The sequence below is a fragment of the Lissotriton helveticus genome, chromosome 8 (genome assembly GCF_964261635.1).
Source record: "Lissotriton helveticus chromosome 8, aLisHel1.1, whole genome shotgun sequence".
Taxonomy (NCBI): domain Eukaryota; kingdom Metazoa; phylum Chordata; class Amphibia; order Caudata; family Salamandridae; genus Lissotriton; species Lissotriton helveticus.
The window spans coordinates 314,173,604-314,193,440 of record NC_136069.1 but is presented as its reverse complement, the minus strand read 5'-3'; the positions used below and the strand labels follow the sequence as shown (position 1 = coordinate 314,193,440).

At 44.4% G+C, this 19,837-nt stretch overlaps 1 protein-coding gene across 1 annotated transcript in view; it reads left to right on the top strand.

The window, feature by feature from the left end:
- MICU2 (mitochondrial calcium uptake 2) overlaps positions 1-19,837 on the top strand; it is a 1,429,299-nt gene that overhangs the window by 1,237,300 nt on the left and 172,162 nt on the right. Inside the window, exon 8 of the mRNA XM_078657090.1 lies at positions 9,277-9,374. Coding sequence (XP_078513216.1) covers positions 9,277-9,374 — 98 coding nt within the window. The remainder of the gene's footprint in view (positions 1-9,276; positions 9,375-19,837) is intronic.

Here is a 19,837-nt window from a genome sequence, read left to right as displayed (position 1 = left end):
TTCTGAGTGCGCAACAGAATCTCGGATCCATATTGAAGAGCTTTTCCGAAATAACACATAGTTATTGGTAGCTTGGGGCTACCCTACAAGAAAGTGTTCAATGCTGGGCATGCAACTTTAAATCTCACGTTCAGACGCCTAATTAGAAAAAAGCGTAGTTTATCAAGGTGTCGCATTTGCATTTGACAACCGTGAAAAATTAGATTGTTGGTTGACTAGGGTGTAAACCCTGGCCAAGCAACAGCCACAATACTTTGCAGGGTGTACCCCAATTAGTCACTAAATTAACCTGTGCTTAAAACTGGGATCTTTAGAACAAAAAGCAGCCAGGATTAACTTAGAGGCAACGTGTAAAGTATTTATTAAGCACAAACAGCAATAAAATGAAAACACAACACAACAAAAATAGAGTTTTTTGTAATAAATGATTTGGCCTAAAAATAACAAAAGTTCAAACAGTAGTACCGGAGATATGAATTTTTAAGTTTTAGGTGAAATCTAGTGCCTAAAAGACCAGGGCACCAGCAGGGGAGATCTAGTAGTGCGAGACCGGGTCAAAGTCCAAAGATAAGGCAGACCGCAATGGAGTGCAATTCTGACACAAGCAGAGGATTGGGCCCGGCCAGCGCTGACTTTTGGACTTGGAAAAATTATTGAAGAAAAATGACTGAGAAGGTAAAGTTCAGTGGGGCATGGCTGCAGGAGGAGTCCGAGGAGGGAGCTTCATTGTCTGATGGCCTTGGGTCAAAGCAATAGTGAAGATTCCAGCGTTTGGACTTAGTAGCCAAAATGGAAGTCAAAAAGCTCCAGCAGGACGAAGCAGAGTACTGGTTGGTCCCGGACTCCTTTTGTTTCTCTGAACATTTTTTGGCCAAATTTTGTCTAAGTGCTTAGTTTTGTAAATTGGCCATCTGGGTGCCTCTAGTACCACAAACAAAGGTTCAGGACTGGTGGGACACCTCTTGGGGGTTCAGGACTCACTTATGCTGGGTCCAGGTGCGGCTTCTAATGGGTTAAGGCAGGCTCCAGGTAGGAGAGCAGTCCTTCCAGGTACAGCAGCAGTCTGGCCGAGTTCCCAGCCGGTCACAGCAGCAGGCAGTCCCCTGAGATGCCTTCTCCAGGTCCAATAGTGAACTGAAGAGTGGGTCTGAATGTCCTATTTTTATACCCTTATGCTCTTGTTCTGGAAGGGAGAGATGCTACTGGAAAGGTTCCTTGAAGTGCATGGAATTTCCTGGTACCAAACATGAAATGGCTGTCTCCTCTCAATTAGGAAGTATTGTTTATTAAATGTAATAAGGAATCCCCAATGTTATCCTATGTGAGGGGTAGGCCTCACAGTAGTTCAGAACGAGTTTGGGAGTTTTCACTACCAGGACATGTAAAACTTAAAAGTACATGTCCGACCTTTTAATTATACATCACCCTGCCCTATGGGTTACATAGGGTTAACTTTAGGGGTGGCTTATGTATTAAAAGGGGAGTTTAAGACTTGACTAGGGAGTTTAAATGCATAGTTGATAGGGCAGGTGGGCACTGCATTCAGGCTACAACAGCAGGCCTGGGACATGTTTTGGAGGGATTTTTAAGTTGGTGGCACAATTAGTGGTGCAGACCCTCCGGTAGCATTTAGTTTACAGGCCATGGATATATGGTCTGCCACTCTATAAGGGACTTATAGGTAAAGTAAATATGACAATTAGGTATATGCCAATCAAAACATGTTTAGTAGAGTGAGCACAAGCACTTTAGCACTAGCTCGCAGTGGTAAAGTGTGCAGGGTCCTAAGGCCAACAAAAGCAAAAATCGATCGAAAATTGGAGGTGAGAGGACAAAGTTAGGGGGAAGACCACCCTAAAGCTGACAGGTCTAACACCAACACACTGAATGACAGCAGTGCAGACTTCAAGAGGAGACCATCTGGAATTACTGTAAAGGAGTATTACCTTTGTGTCAAGTGCACACCAACGTTTGCTTGAATTTACGATGAAGGTAGTTTGCTGTTTCACTGAGATCACCTTATAGGGAACACAAGAAATAATCCAGCTGCTTTAGAAAGTCTATTTTCAAGTTTCTCCAGAGTGCTTAGCAGTAGCTCATTGTTTGTCTGTGCCCTACATCTTTCTCTAGTGCTTTGGATGGTGTTTGGCCAAACTGACAGTTTATAATTACCTCACCTGAGTTTATCTCATAGGGGCTGACAAAGCAAGAAACTTCTGGCTGCATTTATAGATTTTTTTCTTCCAGCTGCCACCTCTGCAGCCTAACAGCAAAATGCCCACTGCACACAACAAGAAAGTAAAGCAAATTGCAGTGTCCCGGTGGACACATCTACATTTAAGTCACAGCTGTCAGAAAAACCACAATGTCTTTAGAAAAGAATCTTCATTTAATGTCTTTGCAGCCAGCCGACGCGTGTTTCGTCACATCGAAATGCGACTCCTCAGGGCTGTATAGTTGAAGTAATGGACAGAAAAGGTCGCTAAGCCGTTGACACTTCTGACCCGGCCAGGCTCAAGACCAGGTTGAATGTGAAAGTCCCTGATGTGGACTCTCTATTCTCCAATCAAAGAAGCTCAGGTTCGAGTTCTTGGTAATCTTATTCCAAAGTAGATATGAATAAAAAGAACTTTGGTATGCCTTGCGGGCGATGTGAGCTCAGTAAAGCTATCAAAGAAGTTTTTCAGTTAGGATACCCCGCGGGCTGGTGCTAGGTGGTCCACACCTGGAACACGGAATCCCGCTCGGCCGCACAGGAATTCGCCAGTGTTACGAACCACCATTACAGGGGTATTCAACCTACGGGAGTTCACTCACTCCACTGGCTCCTCTAGCACCAGCCCGCGGGGTATCCTAACTGAAAAACTTCTTTGATAGCTTTACTTTCTTGTTGTGTGCAGTGGGTATTTTGCTGTTGTCTCTTAGCGTATTGTTCCTCGAACACACGCCTTTTGAGGGGTTATAGGGCTTATCCCCTCACCTACTTGCACCACCACCTATCCATTATTTTACAATAATTATTACGTTAAATATTAGCAGTGCGCCCAACATTCCCCTTATTCTAAGAACCCTGTCCTTTTTGCTACCTCTGCAGCCTAACACTTCTCCTCTTCACCCCAATTATGTTTCCTATTTTCCTGATGCTTAAATGTTCTGCTTCTTCTACAGTAGTGGTTCTTACTCCGTGGTCCAGGGAACCCTGGGGGGGTCATCAAAGCCTACGGGTGGGGGAGGGGGGTGTCCAAGACTGCTGAGGAAATTAATATTAACAGATTAATAAAGTGTCAGAGGGACGCAACATCTACTGATACTGTTGAGTGAAGTAAACGATGCAGAAAGGTGATGGTCTGCACCTGCAGAAAAATAGACTGAAGAGGACAACACAGGGCAGGTCCGTGAAACCGCCCCTGAACAAGACGACTGCGAACCAGGAGGAGAAGGAGATGACCACTCACTGCGTGACTTTAAATGACTGACACTTGCAGAAAGTGCCCGGGAACTGAGTGACTAAGTGACACTGTAGCCTTATGCATTGCATAGAGCAAACATATTTTGATATAATATTTATCTCATCAAGATGTATCAATGTGACAATATATGCATTTTACGCAAACACTGTGTAATGCCATCCAAAGATATGTAACTAATATATACATATATATATTTTGGTTTTACACTAATGTTGGATAGGTCTATCCAAAAGGGAGAATTGTTGCAAAATATATATGAATATCCATATAAATTCATGTGTATGCACTTTAAAATATATCATGCTTAGTTATATCACATTAACATGAGACCTGGAGCTCCAAAGGGCTTCCTATCTTACCTTGACTGGACATGCTTCAACAAGCTATTCTGTACCCCCTTAGAGGTCACTTTGCCTGTCCTTACTAAATGATATTTCTTATTCTGGTTGGGCAAGTTGCTTACACAGTGCCGAGCCAGCCTGTCTGCTCTGCCCATACATGGCTGTTTATAATTTGCATGGTGCAGACATTGCACATCCATGTTAGCCATATTTGGCTTGGTGCCTTTTTGTAGTTCTTCTGACATGGCATTTCTAACTGTATATATCACCTAGTAACTTGTCACTCTGGGAAGAGGCAGTCTGAGAGCCCCTAAGGTGGCAGATCCGACTTCTTCCTTGCTAATTAGCAATGATGCATGCTTTTGGTACCAATAAATACATTTCACTCTGTTTCTGAGCAAACCTGCTGTGTCTGGTGAGTTTCATTAATTTGCTCCTGGGAGGGTGCCAGTATTTCCCCATCACTTATCCTCCTGTTTTTCTATCGGATAAAGGGGAGCAGGTGATACTGTGGAAGAGGTGGAAGAAACTTTTTGATTCGTATCTGGTTGGGGTGAAAACCAAGCTGAAAGAAGAGAAAACTAAGAGTTGGGTGAAACAGAGTGATAGTTGCAAGGATGGTAGATTAGTCAGAAAGAAGTGCTATTGCTGTGGGAATTCTGCCCTTTCTGTGAACAGTACGTAATGTTATGCAAGGAATTTAGTATGTCCAGAAAGTGTGGCAGGAAGGGCCATTATGCTCGGGTGTGCAAAGGGGAAATGAGTCCGTCCCACAGTGTAAATTCTGTCATGGAAGATGTAAGCAAGATGGTGCCAGCAATAAAATCAGATCCTACTGAGGTGGATGTGAATCCTTTACAGATGCCAGTGTGTCATATTAGAGTGGAGGATAAGGAGAAGGTGGTGTTGGTGGATTCGGGGTCACCATACACAATGATGGGTGATAAAAATTGGGAAAATGAATTTTGTGGAGGATAAGTAGCCCTTTTCCCAACGGACAAGAATCCTGTGAGTTATGGAGGGTCCAAAATTGATGTTTTGGGCTATGCAGCGATGAGAATCACCTTTGAGGAAAAAGAAACTGTGGGGAAAGTGTATGTTGCGAAAAGTGGGGCTAATTTGCTGGGGTGGCGACACCAGCATGACATGGGGATAATGCTCAATCCCAATGCTGTTCACCCGATCATGTCATTGTCAGCTGAGCAGGGCAATGATAACATCAATGTGTCCTGGCGTCTTCAGTGAAAAGTTGGATCTTCTGAATAGCTTTGAAACACAAGATCATTCTGAAGAAGAATGCGGTTCTATGTGTGTATAGAGTGAGGAAAGTTCCTAATCTCATGCTTGACCCATTGAAAGTGGAGATTGACAGTTTGTTGAGAGAGGGGATAATTGAAGAGATTGAGTCTTCTGAGGGGCATGCTCTGATTGTTATTGCACCTTAAGATGAGGGACAACTGATTCAGATGTGTATTATTCTTCTTGATCTCAACAAACATATATGGGTGGATTGTCAACAGCTTCCGAATATTTCAGAGGCTCTGACCGTGCTTGGTGATGTGAAAGTCTTTATTGTGGTAGATCTATCGTCAGCCTATCATCTGGTGAAGTTTCACAATGAGTCAAGGCTTTTAACTTCTTTTGTGACACCTCAAGGTCCAGGATGCCTTTTGGGTTGGCATCTACGGCGGCATGTTTCTAGAGGGTTATGAAGAAGGTACTTGATGGTGTTGGCAATACTCTTTTCTTTCAATAAATCTTGATTTATGGGAGGAATCATGATGAGCATGATGGAGTTTTAATGGAAGTGTTGCGCAGCTAGGCTGAGGCTGGTTTGACTCTAAAGAAAGACAAATGCAGGTTCAGAGTAACTGCTGTTTCCTATTTGGGTCACACTATTTCAGCAGAAGGAATTAAGCCAAAGTCGGAATTGGTTAATTCCATTGTTAAGATATCAGCACCCATTGATAAACATCAAGTGAGGTCGTTCCTTGGTCTGGTTGAATTGTATTAGAAATGTATACACAAATTTTCCATTTTGACCCAGACCATCAGGATATTGTTGAGGAAGAATGTAAAGTTTGATTGGACTGATGACTGTGAGAGGGCTTTAAAGCCATATCAGTGTATTTCCTACGTTGGGTCACTTTGCCATGAAGAGAACCTTATTGACCACACATGTGAGTCTCAAACGTTTGGGTGCAGTACTCTCTCAGAGAGACATAGGGGAAGAGAGAGTAGTGGTATTTGCGTCACGGGTACTTAGGGATGCAGGCAAAAGGTACTCTGTGATAGAGAGGGAGGCCTTGGCATGTGCATGGGTGATCAAACATTTTACGTTTTTTTTGTGGGGAATGCCATTTGTCATCCGGTCTGATTACAGACCTCTGGATCATGTCACAAGGAAAGACGACAAATTGACTCCTCACATTAAAAGGTGGATTGAGGGTTTGAGCGAGTTTAACTTTCAAGTGGAGTATATTTTGGGATCAAAAATGTGGTTGCTGACTATTTGTCCCGCCTTCCAGCTAAGGCGGATCTAAAATGTGAATTGTCTGGTGTGGAGGTTGAACAAACCCCTCCGGTTAGTTGGATCAGTGAAAGTACCCTGCAAGAGAGTGAATGGAAGCCGGCAAGAGAGGCTGACAATGTTGCGGGCGAACTTAAGGAAGATATTGTCAAAGGCAGGCCAGACTTTAAAGTTCTTCCAGAGGAGTTGAGAAGATATTGGAATATAAAACATAAGTTCAGTTGGATGGGGGTGGGTGAGGGGACTGTACAGGAGCAACAGGATAGTTTAGCCCGCAGGTATTAGAGAGACGATAGTTAACCTGGCACACAAGGGTCATTTGGGAAGGAATCTCACCAAGTCCATGATTAAGGAGAGGTATTGATGGCCTGGTTTGGATAGCCAGGTAGAAGGGGTTTTGACGGATTGTGATCCTTGTGTGAGAACTGATAAGAGTAGAGTTGTTTCTAAGGCTTCACTTTCTCCAGTGGAGGTACCTATGGATCTATGGAGGGAGAAAACTTGGTTTAGACTTTGATGGCCCTTTCCATCTTCTACCACAAAATGAGCATTATGAGATTCTTATGGTGGATTACATCTTTAAGTGGGTGTTGGCGAAGTGCATGAGTTCTATTGACACCAAGGTGGTAATTAACTTCTTGAAAAGAGGAATTTCTTCGCGAGGGAATTCCACAAGAGATAATAACTGACAATGGTGTTCAGTTGCCCTCCCATGAAATGCGTGAATTTTTGAATAGTTTGTTCATTACACACTTCAAGACTGCCCTGTGTTCTCCTCTGGTCAATGATTTTACATAATGCATGAATGGTGTGGTCAAATCTTGTTGGCAAAGAGCTGTTGAATCAAACAAACTGTTGTTCTAGGTATTGAATGCGGTATGGTGGGCTTACAGGAATGCACCATGTTCTGATACATTAAAGTCACCGTTTGTCTGGATGAGGGCTCGTGTGAGTGCTATAGCGCGGCTCCAGAAATCATTTCTAATCATTACTCACCATTACCCTGAAACCTTTAAACACACAATCATTCGTCAGTGGGGCCCATAACACTGCACGTTTACTCTTGTATACTTACACTTGGCTTCAAGGCTTTTGGTGTATCACAGTGGAGAAATGCTGTAACATTTGGTGGAGTGTCTAAAACCTATTTAAATCAGTTATTATTTACACCTATAGATTATTACACTTTACCATGGTTTTTATTCAAACATTTAATTATTCAGACGCACCACCATAGTGGTAATGGATCTGCTAGAAAGAAAATTAGGCGTAGGAAAATCACAAGACCAGCTATGAAAATTCCATTTTCCCAATTTTATTGAAAGCAAAACTTTATTATGTCTGTCATTTATGCATTAATAAATTCTTTATTCAGTAAAATCTTAATCTTTATTTCAAAATGATCATTTTATTTAGAGCTCAGGAAAAAGCGCTTATTTTAGAAATCAGTTAAAGTTTAGCAAAGAACAGATAGTTCCAAATTCATTCTCTCCTAACATCCCTAACTAACACCCGCATCTTATCCTTCAATCCTGCAAAGCAAACAAATAAAATCATAAGAGTCTTACATCCAGGAATCGGTCATCAGTCGGGCAGCACTTCCAGTAGAAATCGAAAAAGCGACCCCCTCTAGACAAAGAGCTAAAAGATAATGGCAGGTGGCACAGAAGGAAGTACCAGGTAAGAACAAACGTTCATGTGATTTAGGGAATTGTACCAGAGACAACGGTGGGAGGTTGGAGAGGAGGTCCTGGTTAAGAGGCAGGGTTTTGTGAAGAAAGGGGACTCGAACTACATGGGTCCTTTCACACAATTGTGAAGGTTATGTGAAATGTGGTCAAGTTGAACAATGGTGATGTTTGGACAGGGCCGGACTGAGAACCAAAACCGGCCCTGGCAAAGTACTCGGCCAGCCCCCTGGGGGTGCAACCGAGCTCTTTGCCGGGGCCGGTTTTCGGCCGAGTTTGTTACAGGGCCGATTTTGCAGCTATGCTGCAAAAACAGCCCTGTAACAAAAACGGCCCCCAGGGCCCAAAACCGGCCCCCACCCTTGCGGCGCACCGGGGGATTGCCCGGTGCCCGCAGCGGCCAGTCCGGGCCTGTGTTTGGAGCACACCCCGTTTGGTGAAAACTCATAGTTGTAAAACCTGGGAGAAGTCAAAAACTATTGGGGACAATTCTGGCCTCAGCAGGCAGGACGATGATGCAGATGCTGACTCTACACCACGTTGCACTGGTAAGGGATTGTACTAAACCTAGGTGGTAGAATGACTGTGGTATTGGCAACAAGCAATGTTTAAGTTGCATATAATATAAATTATATTTCCTTTTTCCTTTTTTCCATGCAGATTTACTGTACGTTTTTTTATCAACATTACTCTCCTATGTTTGGGGGAAAATGTCTGTATGCTTTGTTTGTTTAAGATGGCTATTGTACACACTGTTTGCTTTTGTGCTACTTTTGCAGGGTTTCTGTTCTAGGGAAGGATATGTGCTGTAATGGACGTAGAATGTTGAGGGAGGTGTATCCAGTTATCCTAGGTCATCCTGGAATGACCAGATGCAAGTGTCTTGAGGGATTCAGTTCGAGGGGGAGAGCTGAAGGCCAAGCTGCTCCCGTGGTTGGTGTCCATCTGGGTTAAAGATCTTTTTAACCACGGACCTTTCTCATGGATTATTTGTGGATCTTAATAGAAAACTTTTCGAAAGGTGCGATATTTTCGTTGTCTATCCCTGATGCGTCTTAATGTTTCGTCTTTTGTCTTAGTTTGTACTGACTGAGTTCTGAAATCTTGGTATTCATCACGGGGCAGGTTGTCTTTCTGTGGAGCAGGACATTAACACAGCTTCTTCGTCCTGTCAGACCAGACCATTCGCTTTTCCATGTACAGCACCTGGTATTTACTGATGGGTGTCTTTTTCTTTTTGGTTTCAGGAGATTGACCCGGACAGCCAGGATATTAACACCACATTGCTGGTGCATTTCTTTGGAAGAGGGGGAAGAGAGAAACTTCAGTACTCCGAGTTTCAAAGGTATACATTTGTATCGAGTGTTCGTACAGTGAAAACTCTTGCAGGCCAGCTCAGTGTTTGTGTATTTTTTATGCATCTGTTCATTATTAAACCCTTAATGACATCTCAAACATTGTTAAATAATTTTTGAACCTTCATAACACATTGCTTAAGGTCACAGCGCACGGTTCACAGGGGGAGTGATCTGTTTACTAACCTTTATCGGAGGTTATTACAGATAAAACAACTAATTAAAAAAGTAAATTGAACGTATAATTTTATCGGATATTTTACCACTGCAAAAATACTCATAAAATAATTACTTTCATTATAGGAACTAAAAATTGTACTTTTCTTTTACATATTTTTGTTTAAATTGATGCTTTTGGTGTGTATTATACTTTTAACATTTTGTAGCTGGGATTCCTATTAATAGTTATATGTTGGGAAACAAATATTGACGGCTAGAAGCTACAGGTGCATCTCCTCACATGAAGGTGTGTAGCATTAAGGCAGCTTCATTTAATCGCTACTTTTACATATAGGCTGTTACTGAGGTACTGGAGTTTCTGTAGTTTGTTTGTGCAGTTCTTCACCATTCACACAGTATTGGTGTAGTCAGTCCCCCCAAGAACGTTGCTCAATAGTGCATACTTGTATACACAACCTACTCTGAGGATGTGCTCTATTTGTATGAACTGGTGGGCTACACCCAAAGAAAGAGGGTATCGAATGGAAAAACTCTTCTTTGTCTGTTTTTGCATGGTTTGGCCTGATCCTCGTGAAATGTACTGGCTTTGCAGTAAGATTGTGTGCAAGTACTTCATGGCATCCTTCATCTGGAAATGCATAGTTCTCTGGAGACAGCAGATGGTCTCTGTCCTGCGGAAAGCCACCCGCCCCTTACTCTTTTCCTCCTTTATTAAGAACAGCCCTCATGTTTTATAGCTAAACTAAGATCTTCGTAAGAGTTGCACGAGCACTCAGACAAACAAAAGAGAGGATTAATCAGTGGCTGCTTCTGGAATCCAAAAGCAGTGGGGCAGAAATGTGGGCGCTGTCCTGAACATGCGAGAGAGCCTGAACTGGAAGAGGGAAATGCAGCGAGATGGGGTGCTTCTCCCCTGACAACATTTTGAAATAATGTACTTAAACCGTGCATTTTACAGCATTCCTAGGGCGTTGCGTGACTAGCTGCTCCAGTCAAGTTTTTTCCTTTGCATTTTTGTTTATTCCATAATAAATCCAGGACTACAAGTCTCAAATTGTAAGGTTTGGAGCAGCTATTCACGCATTGATTTTGGAAACTGTCAGCTATGCAGATGAAGTAGGTATGTACCAGAGGCATTGTGAGTAAACTTACGATCAGGAGCACATTCTATGGCTTCAAAATGTCTATTGCTCCTGTCCCTCATACCTGAATGATTAGTGACAAATGGCTGCCACAGAGCTGGGCGGATAGGGAAGAAAGCAGCGGGAACCTACGTCCTCAGTGGGCCAGTGCAGCAGCTGTTCCAGTAGTTACTCTGATCCTCACCATCAGCTACCTCAGGTACCAAGTCCTTGCCTCTAATGGGACAGTGTGCAAGGTGCAGTTAACCCCTTCGACGCGCATGACAAAGCCAGCTCGTCATGGGCGTTACCTGCGCTACGCGCATGACGAGCTGACTTTGTCACGTAACGCGCGATTTTCAAAATCGCAGCGCACAGCGGGAAAACCGCTAGTGCGCATGCGGTTAACAGTCCTTGCAGTAAGTCAGAGGCAGTCGACTTACCTGGTCACCACTGTCTCCCCTGGAAAGCACTGTTTGCCAGACAGATTGAAGTGACGTCACTTCTGTTTATCCATAGGCTACACGTCTGGGTTGGATGACAGTTGGGCTTTCTGGATTCACTCTGACAGTCGCACCCAAAGGGAGCTGAGGTGTGCCTTGCATATCCCGATGGCTCATTACCAGGCTGATAGGTATTCCTGAGCTAGAATTGTGGGAGGAGTTGACACACCTGAGTAGGACTGTGCCTGTACCCACACAAAGAACTGCATACCTACTGTGTCTGGAGCCAGGGCCAGGAAGGACAGGGTCTTGTGCACTAAAATACCTTTCTTTGAAGTCTCCCTACTTCAAATGCCAAAATAGGTATAAGTACTGGACCTCTGACACCATAGTAGTAGAAACACTTCTGGACTGAGGACATTCTGCCAGGAAGAGCTGTGGACTGCCAGGAGGGATTTCCACTATGCTGCTTGCTTTACTGTGATGGCCTGCTGTCTGCTTCTTCTTTCCTGGGAGTGAGAGGACTGAACTTTGTTCCCTGCATCCTTATGGCTATAGTTCCTCCAAGGGCTTGAGTTGAGCTTGCCTCCTGTTGGAAATCTAAGGGCCATCAAAGACTAGACTTCACCTGCATCTTGCTACTGGCACCTGGGCTCCTCTGCTTTGAGTCCTGATCTGCCAAGTGGTGCCAAACCCTGACCTGGACCCTTGGAGATGATTCTGGTGATGCAACAAAGAAATTCAACCCATCAACTCCAAGGATCACTTCGGAACCAGCATATCCTTGCAAAATGGACGCATCACTGATGCCTGCACCGAAGCAGTCGTCCCCGCTCGCTGAGTGCGCAACACGACAACTGCATCTTACAATGCAAGCCCTGGCGGTGCCGTAGCACATCTGAAGTATCGCCGCTGCATGAGTCTTGGGAACCGCTTCAACGAAATCTGTGACTCACAGCTCTGACTCCGACGCAGTACCTGTGGATTGGTAGTTCGACATAGACGCCGTGGAATTGATGCACCATTCTGTGACATCAACGCACCATCCACAAAGCATCAACTCCCCTGCGCCCTGCATTGTCCCGGGCGCTAGCAGCTCAACGACCCAGCACCGCCTCCAGGAACAGACGCATCACTTTGCAACAGTGACACCTCACCTCCTTTGTGCAATGCATCGCCCCGAATGCCAACGTGCCAACAACCTGCATAGCAGTAAGAAACAGACACATCACCTGCCTTTGCAATACCTCACCTCCTCTGAACTGGGGTCTGTGCAACTCCCTCCTCATGCTGACTCATGCTCCAATGCTGTTGGACTGAACTTGTGGATTTGTCTTGGTCAAGTGTGACCAAAGAGCCCTAGTTGGAGCTAATGTTTTCTAAACACTATAAATGCTTTTAATATTGAAGGATCCATATCTTGACTTGCATATGTGGGATTTCTATTGTTCTGGTCTTGTTTTATACAGATAAATATTGGCTGTTTTTCTAAACTGGTGTGGGGTAATTTTGTGGTGTTTTCACTGCGTTACTGTGTGTGTGCACAAATACTTTACACATTGCCTCTTTAGTTTAGTCTGACTGCTCTGTGCCAAACTACCCAAGGGTGAGCACAAGTAAACTTAGTGTGTACTACATTTACCTTGACTAGAGTGTGGGACCCTATTTGGACAGGGTGCAATTCACTGCCAACTAGGGACCCCTTTTTCTAACTATATATGCTATATATATATAACTATATATAGTTTATGTATATGTTTATATACATGTAAAAAACTCCCATGTCTCTTTTCCTCCACTCTCTGACTCATCCCAAACCTTTCAAATTATGGACTCCGGCACATTCTTTCCAATCGCTTCTGTATCTCCCTACTATCAGGTGCACATTTTTACCACTCCCAGTAACATCTTGCCTTTACTAATCCATTTCAATTAACCTGTTCTTATTGAAAACACTAGCGTAAATGCATGAGATCTCAAGGGCACAAAGTTAACACATCCAATCCTATAAGGAAAAGGAAGCACATATTACTAATCTACTACCTACTAAGCTCCAACCTTGGGCTCCGGAGTAGCATGCTACTCACAGTAAAGCACTTAAATGCCTTGTCATGGGTATTAAGTGCTAAATACATACAATTTACAATTAAAATGTACATGAGTTTTTTTTCGCAGCTGGATCCTTCTAATCAGAGTCCTTAAAGAGCATCCCCAGATACCACACTGGATCCAGAGAACTATTAGTCAATGCTCCCCCGGGCCAGTGGGTGGCACTGTGTGGCTTCACAGTGAGTCCATACCGATCCAGGAGTGATGGAGCAGAACCACATAAAAACGCCAGCTGTGTGCGATGACATCAGTTCATTTCTTTCCCCGCCCTTCGACGTGGATCCAATGCTCCCAACTTGTTTTGTTTTCACAACTTCAAAATGTTTCATAGTGTTCTAGGAAACTATGTCCCTACCTAACACGACAGGATGCAAACCATGCTGAGACTGCAGACAGCAGATCCAGGTCACTGGCCTGCACGTTGTGTGTCTGCAGTTCTTGGGCTCCGAGCTGAACTCCTAAGTCATGCAACAAGTGTGCCCTCATACATCCCAAGGTGATTCTGGGCCAAGAGCAAAACTAGATTGACGAGCACAAGGAGAGGTCTTGGCCGAGATATACGTCCAACTCCATCTCCAAGACACAGTCTTATCTCGGTCTCAGGGCCGCACCTGTGAAAAATACTCCTCTCTGTCGAAGTCTTCCAGTAAGTCCAAACTGAAATCTAGACACAAGCACAAGTTGACCACACACAACAACCATATCCTGCCACTTGAAATCTAGCAAGGTACAAGTATCTAACTCACTCTGCTGATGTCTCATGAGTCCACACCGATCCCGCAGAAGCCCTGGCGAACCTCAAATACACTAGGCTGTCATTGACTCCACAGTAAACAGTCACCTTAATATAGTCCATGCTGTACATCTTTGTTGCGATTCTTTGGGCCTCTTGGAGTTGCAGGGGTCTCCAATTGGACTTCCACCAGCATGTCTGCCCCAGCTGCGTCTGCCCCCATGTTCCATGCCATTACATCTGTGGGATTCACCATCAATGAGCCAAAGTCCCACATAAGCACCACTCAAAGACTTCCATTTATTGGGGCACTTCTGGACATGGTGGCATTTGGCTCCTGTCATCTGGTTCAATGAGTCTGGGACATTCCTGGTTTTCAGAGGGGACGGCTCAGTCTTTCCTGGTCTCATGGCCTCATGTATCCTTCTCATCCCAAATTCCAAGTGGCATATGCAGGCTGTAGTGCAACCTCTGATCCCAGTAGTCCCAGCTTTAGTGATGTCTTTATTACTCTATCAATTTATAGCAGGCAAATGCTAGCCTGACTCACGGCATGCCACCCTCCCTTCCTCACCCTACATTCACTGTGGTGACTGACACTTCACTGCTGGTTAAGGGAGGCTATTTGGGAGAGGTAGAGATCAGAGGCCTCTGGTGTCTGTCAGAGAGATGGCTTGGCTCCATATCAATATTCTTAAGCTTTGGGCAATTCCTCTGGTCTTGGACACCTTACTGTCATCATCAGAGAGAGCCTGTTGCAGGTCCTCCGACACAACACATTTAGCATGTGGTACTGCAACAAGCAGGATGGGGTTGGATCATGGATCCTGTGTCAGTAGGTGCTATGTCGCTGAATGTTGCTGGACCAAGAAACTATCTTCCTAGTCACCTACCACCTGGCAAGTTCTCTGAATCCCACAGCAGATGAACTGAGCAAGTCATCTTGTGGACCACGGGTGACTGCTTCACCCTGAGGTGGCTCAGGGTATTATTGAGCAGTGGGTACCCCCTGGCTAGATCTATTCATCATAGTTGAGAAGACGCAGTTTCAACAATTCCGGACGCTGGAGTTTCCTACAAGGCACTTGTTATAAGACGCATTTCGCTGAAATGGAGAGAAAGACTCCTGTGTGCAATTCCACCTCTCCCTCTCCTGCCTCGAGTTCTTAAGAAGATCCAGACATACCGGGTCCAAGTCATTCTGATCACCCTAGAATGGGTCAGGCGAATGCAGTACCCAGAGCATTCGAGCCTGAGCTGTTTTCCTCCAATTTAGACTTGCTATTCAGGAGTACCTCCTCTGTTAACAACAGGGCAGGGTCTTGCATCCAAGCCTCCACAACTTGCTTGTCCAAGCTTGGAGATTGAGCAGCAGCAGCTAAATGCATTTGACTTGTTGACCAAGGCGTTGGATGTCATGCTTGCTGCCAGATGCCCTTCCATGAATTTGATCACGGTTGGTGCTGCCTGTGGTGCCTGAAACACTAATCCCTTACATTCTCGACTTTCTGGTGTTATTTTGTTTGTTGTTTAGTTATCCACGCAAAGCTTTCTGGTGGCCACAGCGAAAGGTTATTTGTTAACCCTTTCGTCTTTTCTGTGGTTACCCATCTTTGTTTAGTCACCGGTTGTGATGCATTTTATAAAATGCTTGACTCACATGTTCCATCCCAAACCATTTGTTATCCCCCCATGAGATCTGAAATTACCATTGGTTTCTCCTGAACACCACTTTTGAGCCAATGCACAGCTGTTCTTCAAGGCTCTTAACACTAAAGACCTACTTGCTCATTGTTATTACATCGGCCTACTGTGTGAGTGTACTGCAGGTGGTTTTGGTCTATCTCCCCTACACCACCTTCTTCCCAGCCAAATTGGTCCTGAGAACTAGGAGATGCTTCCTATCACAGGTCATAACTTCCTTCCATGTTAGCCAATCGATTAAAGTGCCAGCATTGTTTGCACTGACTCGCCCCTTAAAGGAGGAAGAAATGCATCATCAACTCGAAGAGGACGCTGAGTTTTTACAATGATTACACAAAAGACCTTTGCATGGATGATCAGCTCTGTGTGGATTGTTTGGGGTCAGAGAAAGAGAAGGTGGCCCAGAAGAGGATCCTGTCTAGGTGGATAGCCTTCTGTATTAAGAACTGCTGCACACTGGTCGAGAGCAGCCACCTGATGCTCTGAAGACTCATTCAATCAGGGTCAAGGGTACTGCAATGGCTATTGGAAGAGGGGGTACCAGTTCTAGACATCTGCCAGACCATGGCGTGGCCATTCGTGGATGAATTCACTAAATACTACTGCTTTGACAGATGGGTCTGGCAGGAATGTAACTTTGCCTGCTTAGTTCGGCAAGATTTTTTATATCAGAGTCCACACCCCAGATCTTCCACCTTTGGGAGATACTGCTATGGTATCTATTTTAAAAGTGAGGAATCTGCAATTACAAGTATCTACAGAAGAATGTAACTTACCTTTGGAAACTATATCTGGTGGATATTCCATATACCTAACACAAAAGTGTCAATGGGTCTAGAAAAATAGTGCCTCAAGTGAAGCGAAACCAGTGTACTAAGATTTCTAACCGAAAAAGAGTAATCCTAACCTAATAAAGATCAGAGAAGGATACCCATCAGTCACCACACGGATCCGCCCTTCATCATTTGGGAATCCTTGTTGACCATATGAGTAACGGACTACCGGTGATGTAGGGGACAAGGTGGAACATCCTCCATCAACCAAGTAGAGCGTCTGTATGGTCTAAGTACTGATGGTCAGTACTCTTGAGTGGAGAAAAAAGGGGTGACTGATTGTCTTCGATGTAAAGTCGTGCTTGGTCATAAGTGAAGCTAGGGCTGCCAAGCGTTTCTAAACTGATAGAGCGTGAGGCATAGTGGGGATCGTGGTCCTGACTGAACAAGTCACACCAAGAGGTCGAATGGTGAAAAAAGCCTGAAGAAGGACGCCATATCAACAGTGTCACGTTAGTAGCGAGGTACTTTGATAGAGCTATCACTATTATATACCAAAGGAAAGGCCGTTGATGAGGGACCATATTGAGGTTCCTAAAGATGATGTTGAAAGAAGGTAACCTTATGGGTGGCCGAGTGTAGCCAGGATCTAGACATAAGCATAAACAGCCAAGTCTTTTTACATTTGGAATGAAAATTTGTCTCCAGCATGTAACAAACCATGAGCTCAACATTGTAGCTGAAGTTGATATATTGATTTGATATTAAGTGTCTGTTTATTCACAACACTTATTTTCTTGTGCCTTAATCACGTGATTTGTCGTATACCTGTACACTCACTATGTGCCTTTCCTTTTATCAGTGGCATACATGATCCACAGACAGGATGAAAGGAGACACCTAGGATCTCAGGTGATCTTATTCCTTGTCACATTATGATTTTGTTGTTGTCACTTTAATTCACATTGCAGTAGCACGAGCATTTCCTAGGTCCTGAAGAAGGCAAGGACTACATTTGTCCATGATGTTTGCTGAAACATGTTGACTTTTTGTTCCATCTAGGCAGTTATTTGTTACAAACTGTTTTTGCTCTTTTAATATCGGAGGACTGAGCAGAAACCAGAATAAAACTTCATGTTGCTCCCTCACCCGATTTTATTACACACTCATTCACATTTCTCATTTGCACTGCAAATCAGTCACCCCTTTTTTCTCCACTCAAGAGTACTGACCATTAGTACTTAGACCATACAGACGCTCTACTTGGTTGATGGAGGATGTTCCACCTTGTCCTCATACATCACCGGTAGTCCGTTACTCATATGGTCAACAAGGATTCCCAACTGATGAAGGGCGGATCCGTGTGGTGACTGATGGGTATCCTTCTCTGATCTTTATTAGGTTAGAATTACTCTTTTTAGGTTAGATATCTTAGTACACTGTTTGGTTTCGCATCACTTGAGGCACTATTTTTCTAGACCCATTGACACTTTTTTGTTAGGTACTTCTGTTAGGGAATGTTTCTTTGCTTGGTCTTTAAATTCCCTTGGGCCCCCATCCACCGGTGTGGATATTCCATATAGCCACAAATGCCTCATGTCCTCCCACCTCCCCTGTCTGTGGAGTGGCCTCTCTACCGTCTAAAAAGGTCCCAAGTCAAGAATTAGGTCACTGCCTCAGACAGTTTGTTCTGCGATCATTGTCTGAGGATGTGGAAGGAGAAAGATGCGAGAAACTTGCATACATGCACTGGGGTGAAATTTACATGGATCTCCACTCCTTCACTGTGTAGGCATTATGGAGTCATAGAACCACATGGTGCCACCTCCTGGTGCGCGGGAGCAGTGCTAAAGAGTTCTCTGGCTCCATTCTGGTGCCTGATGATATTCTAAAGGTGAGGAATCTGTAGTTGGATAGAAAATGTACCGGAAAGAGCGTTACTGAAGGAAAGTAACTTGTTAATTTCCAACAGTTTGTTATGCGTGTTGCCTCCAAAAACTTGCCGATCTCTAATCTTCCTAAACAACCCAGAGCACTTATCTGTCTTGTAGCCATCCAGTTACTGGTGTAATACAGCATCTTAATTAATGTGAATAACAACCGAAACGTTAGAGAAGTATTGACTTCTATAACCTGGCCAGGTAGAGTAAGTGTCTTTGTTTCTTTCGTGATCTGACTCTACCAGGAGTGAAACCAACTCCGAGCTGCCTCTGCTGTGTAATAGCGTTCAACAGAAGGGCTCTGCAGAGGGCTGTGCTGTCTGTTCATGCCTGCACCCTGAGTTACAGTGCAAAACCTGTGGCAATTGGGGCGAAGGACCGATGAGAGGAAGGGCTATGATGCTATTGGAGTATGTCAGTCTTTCAGGACCGAATATTATGGTTAAAAGAGTTTCACAGAGATGAACCCCTACAATACTTAAGCACCGGGTCTTGGTGGTTAGCTGTCTTCCTCCTCTTTCTCGCCGGTGCATGCAGAATATGCTACATGAGCAGGCGTCTGCAGTACGAAACTCGAAGCATTTAATGTTGATATTATCACAGGGAGATAAGTTTCAGGTGTAATAACTACTAAGAGTGATTCCGTAGTGTCCGCAGTGATTTACTGTACCGAGCCTGCTCCCACACGTACGCCCCTTCAGCCCCGCCAAACACGCGGCAGCTTTTGAGTAAACTCCTAAATGTACCTTCTTTTGCCTTTGAAGCTTCGGGTATTAAAAGTCAGTAGTGGCCCGCATCCCCCCCAGGTACCTGCCATAAAAACACTCCTTTTTCGCGAAGGAAGGGACAGAGTGCACCAGTAAAACGCTTTTGTTTGCATTTTCCACCTAAACTGGAATGTCTGGGGTTTTTAAGATAAAACCCGGCTTTGACCCAGAGAGGCCTGGCATTGATAGAGCTATGTACCTAGCGCCTTCTGAAATGCGGTAGGTGAAGGACCTCTGCCTACCGCACAGCGCGCGGGCCTGCAATCCTACCCCGACTCCCACTCCTCGCGCGCGGGGCCGGCGGGATAAGTGGAAGGTCTAATGGGAGCCATTTTTCAACAGTGGCAGTTTTTTCATCGGCCTGGAATGCGCCTCTTTATCACCTCGCGCGCACTCCGTTAAAGTTGCAGCATGACATGGGAGTTTATTTAAGCCTGGGAATGTGGAATAAAAGGGATCGGTGTCTTTTTAAGCTGCCGGGAGATATCGGCTTTCACCTGATTTTATTTGTAAGTAAATCAAGCACATCTCTGTCTGAGTCGCTATTGTTCTTGGTCGGCGTGATTTCTGTCTGATGTCCCCTGACAACGGTTTACCACACACGGGCCGCCATTGTTGATTGTTTGATCAAAGTGCCACGGTGTTTTCACAGGAGATGACTGATGTGCGCCAGAGACATATAT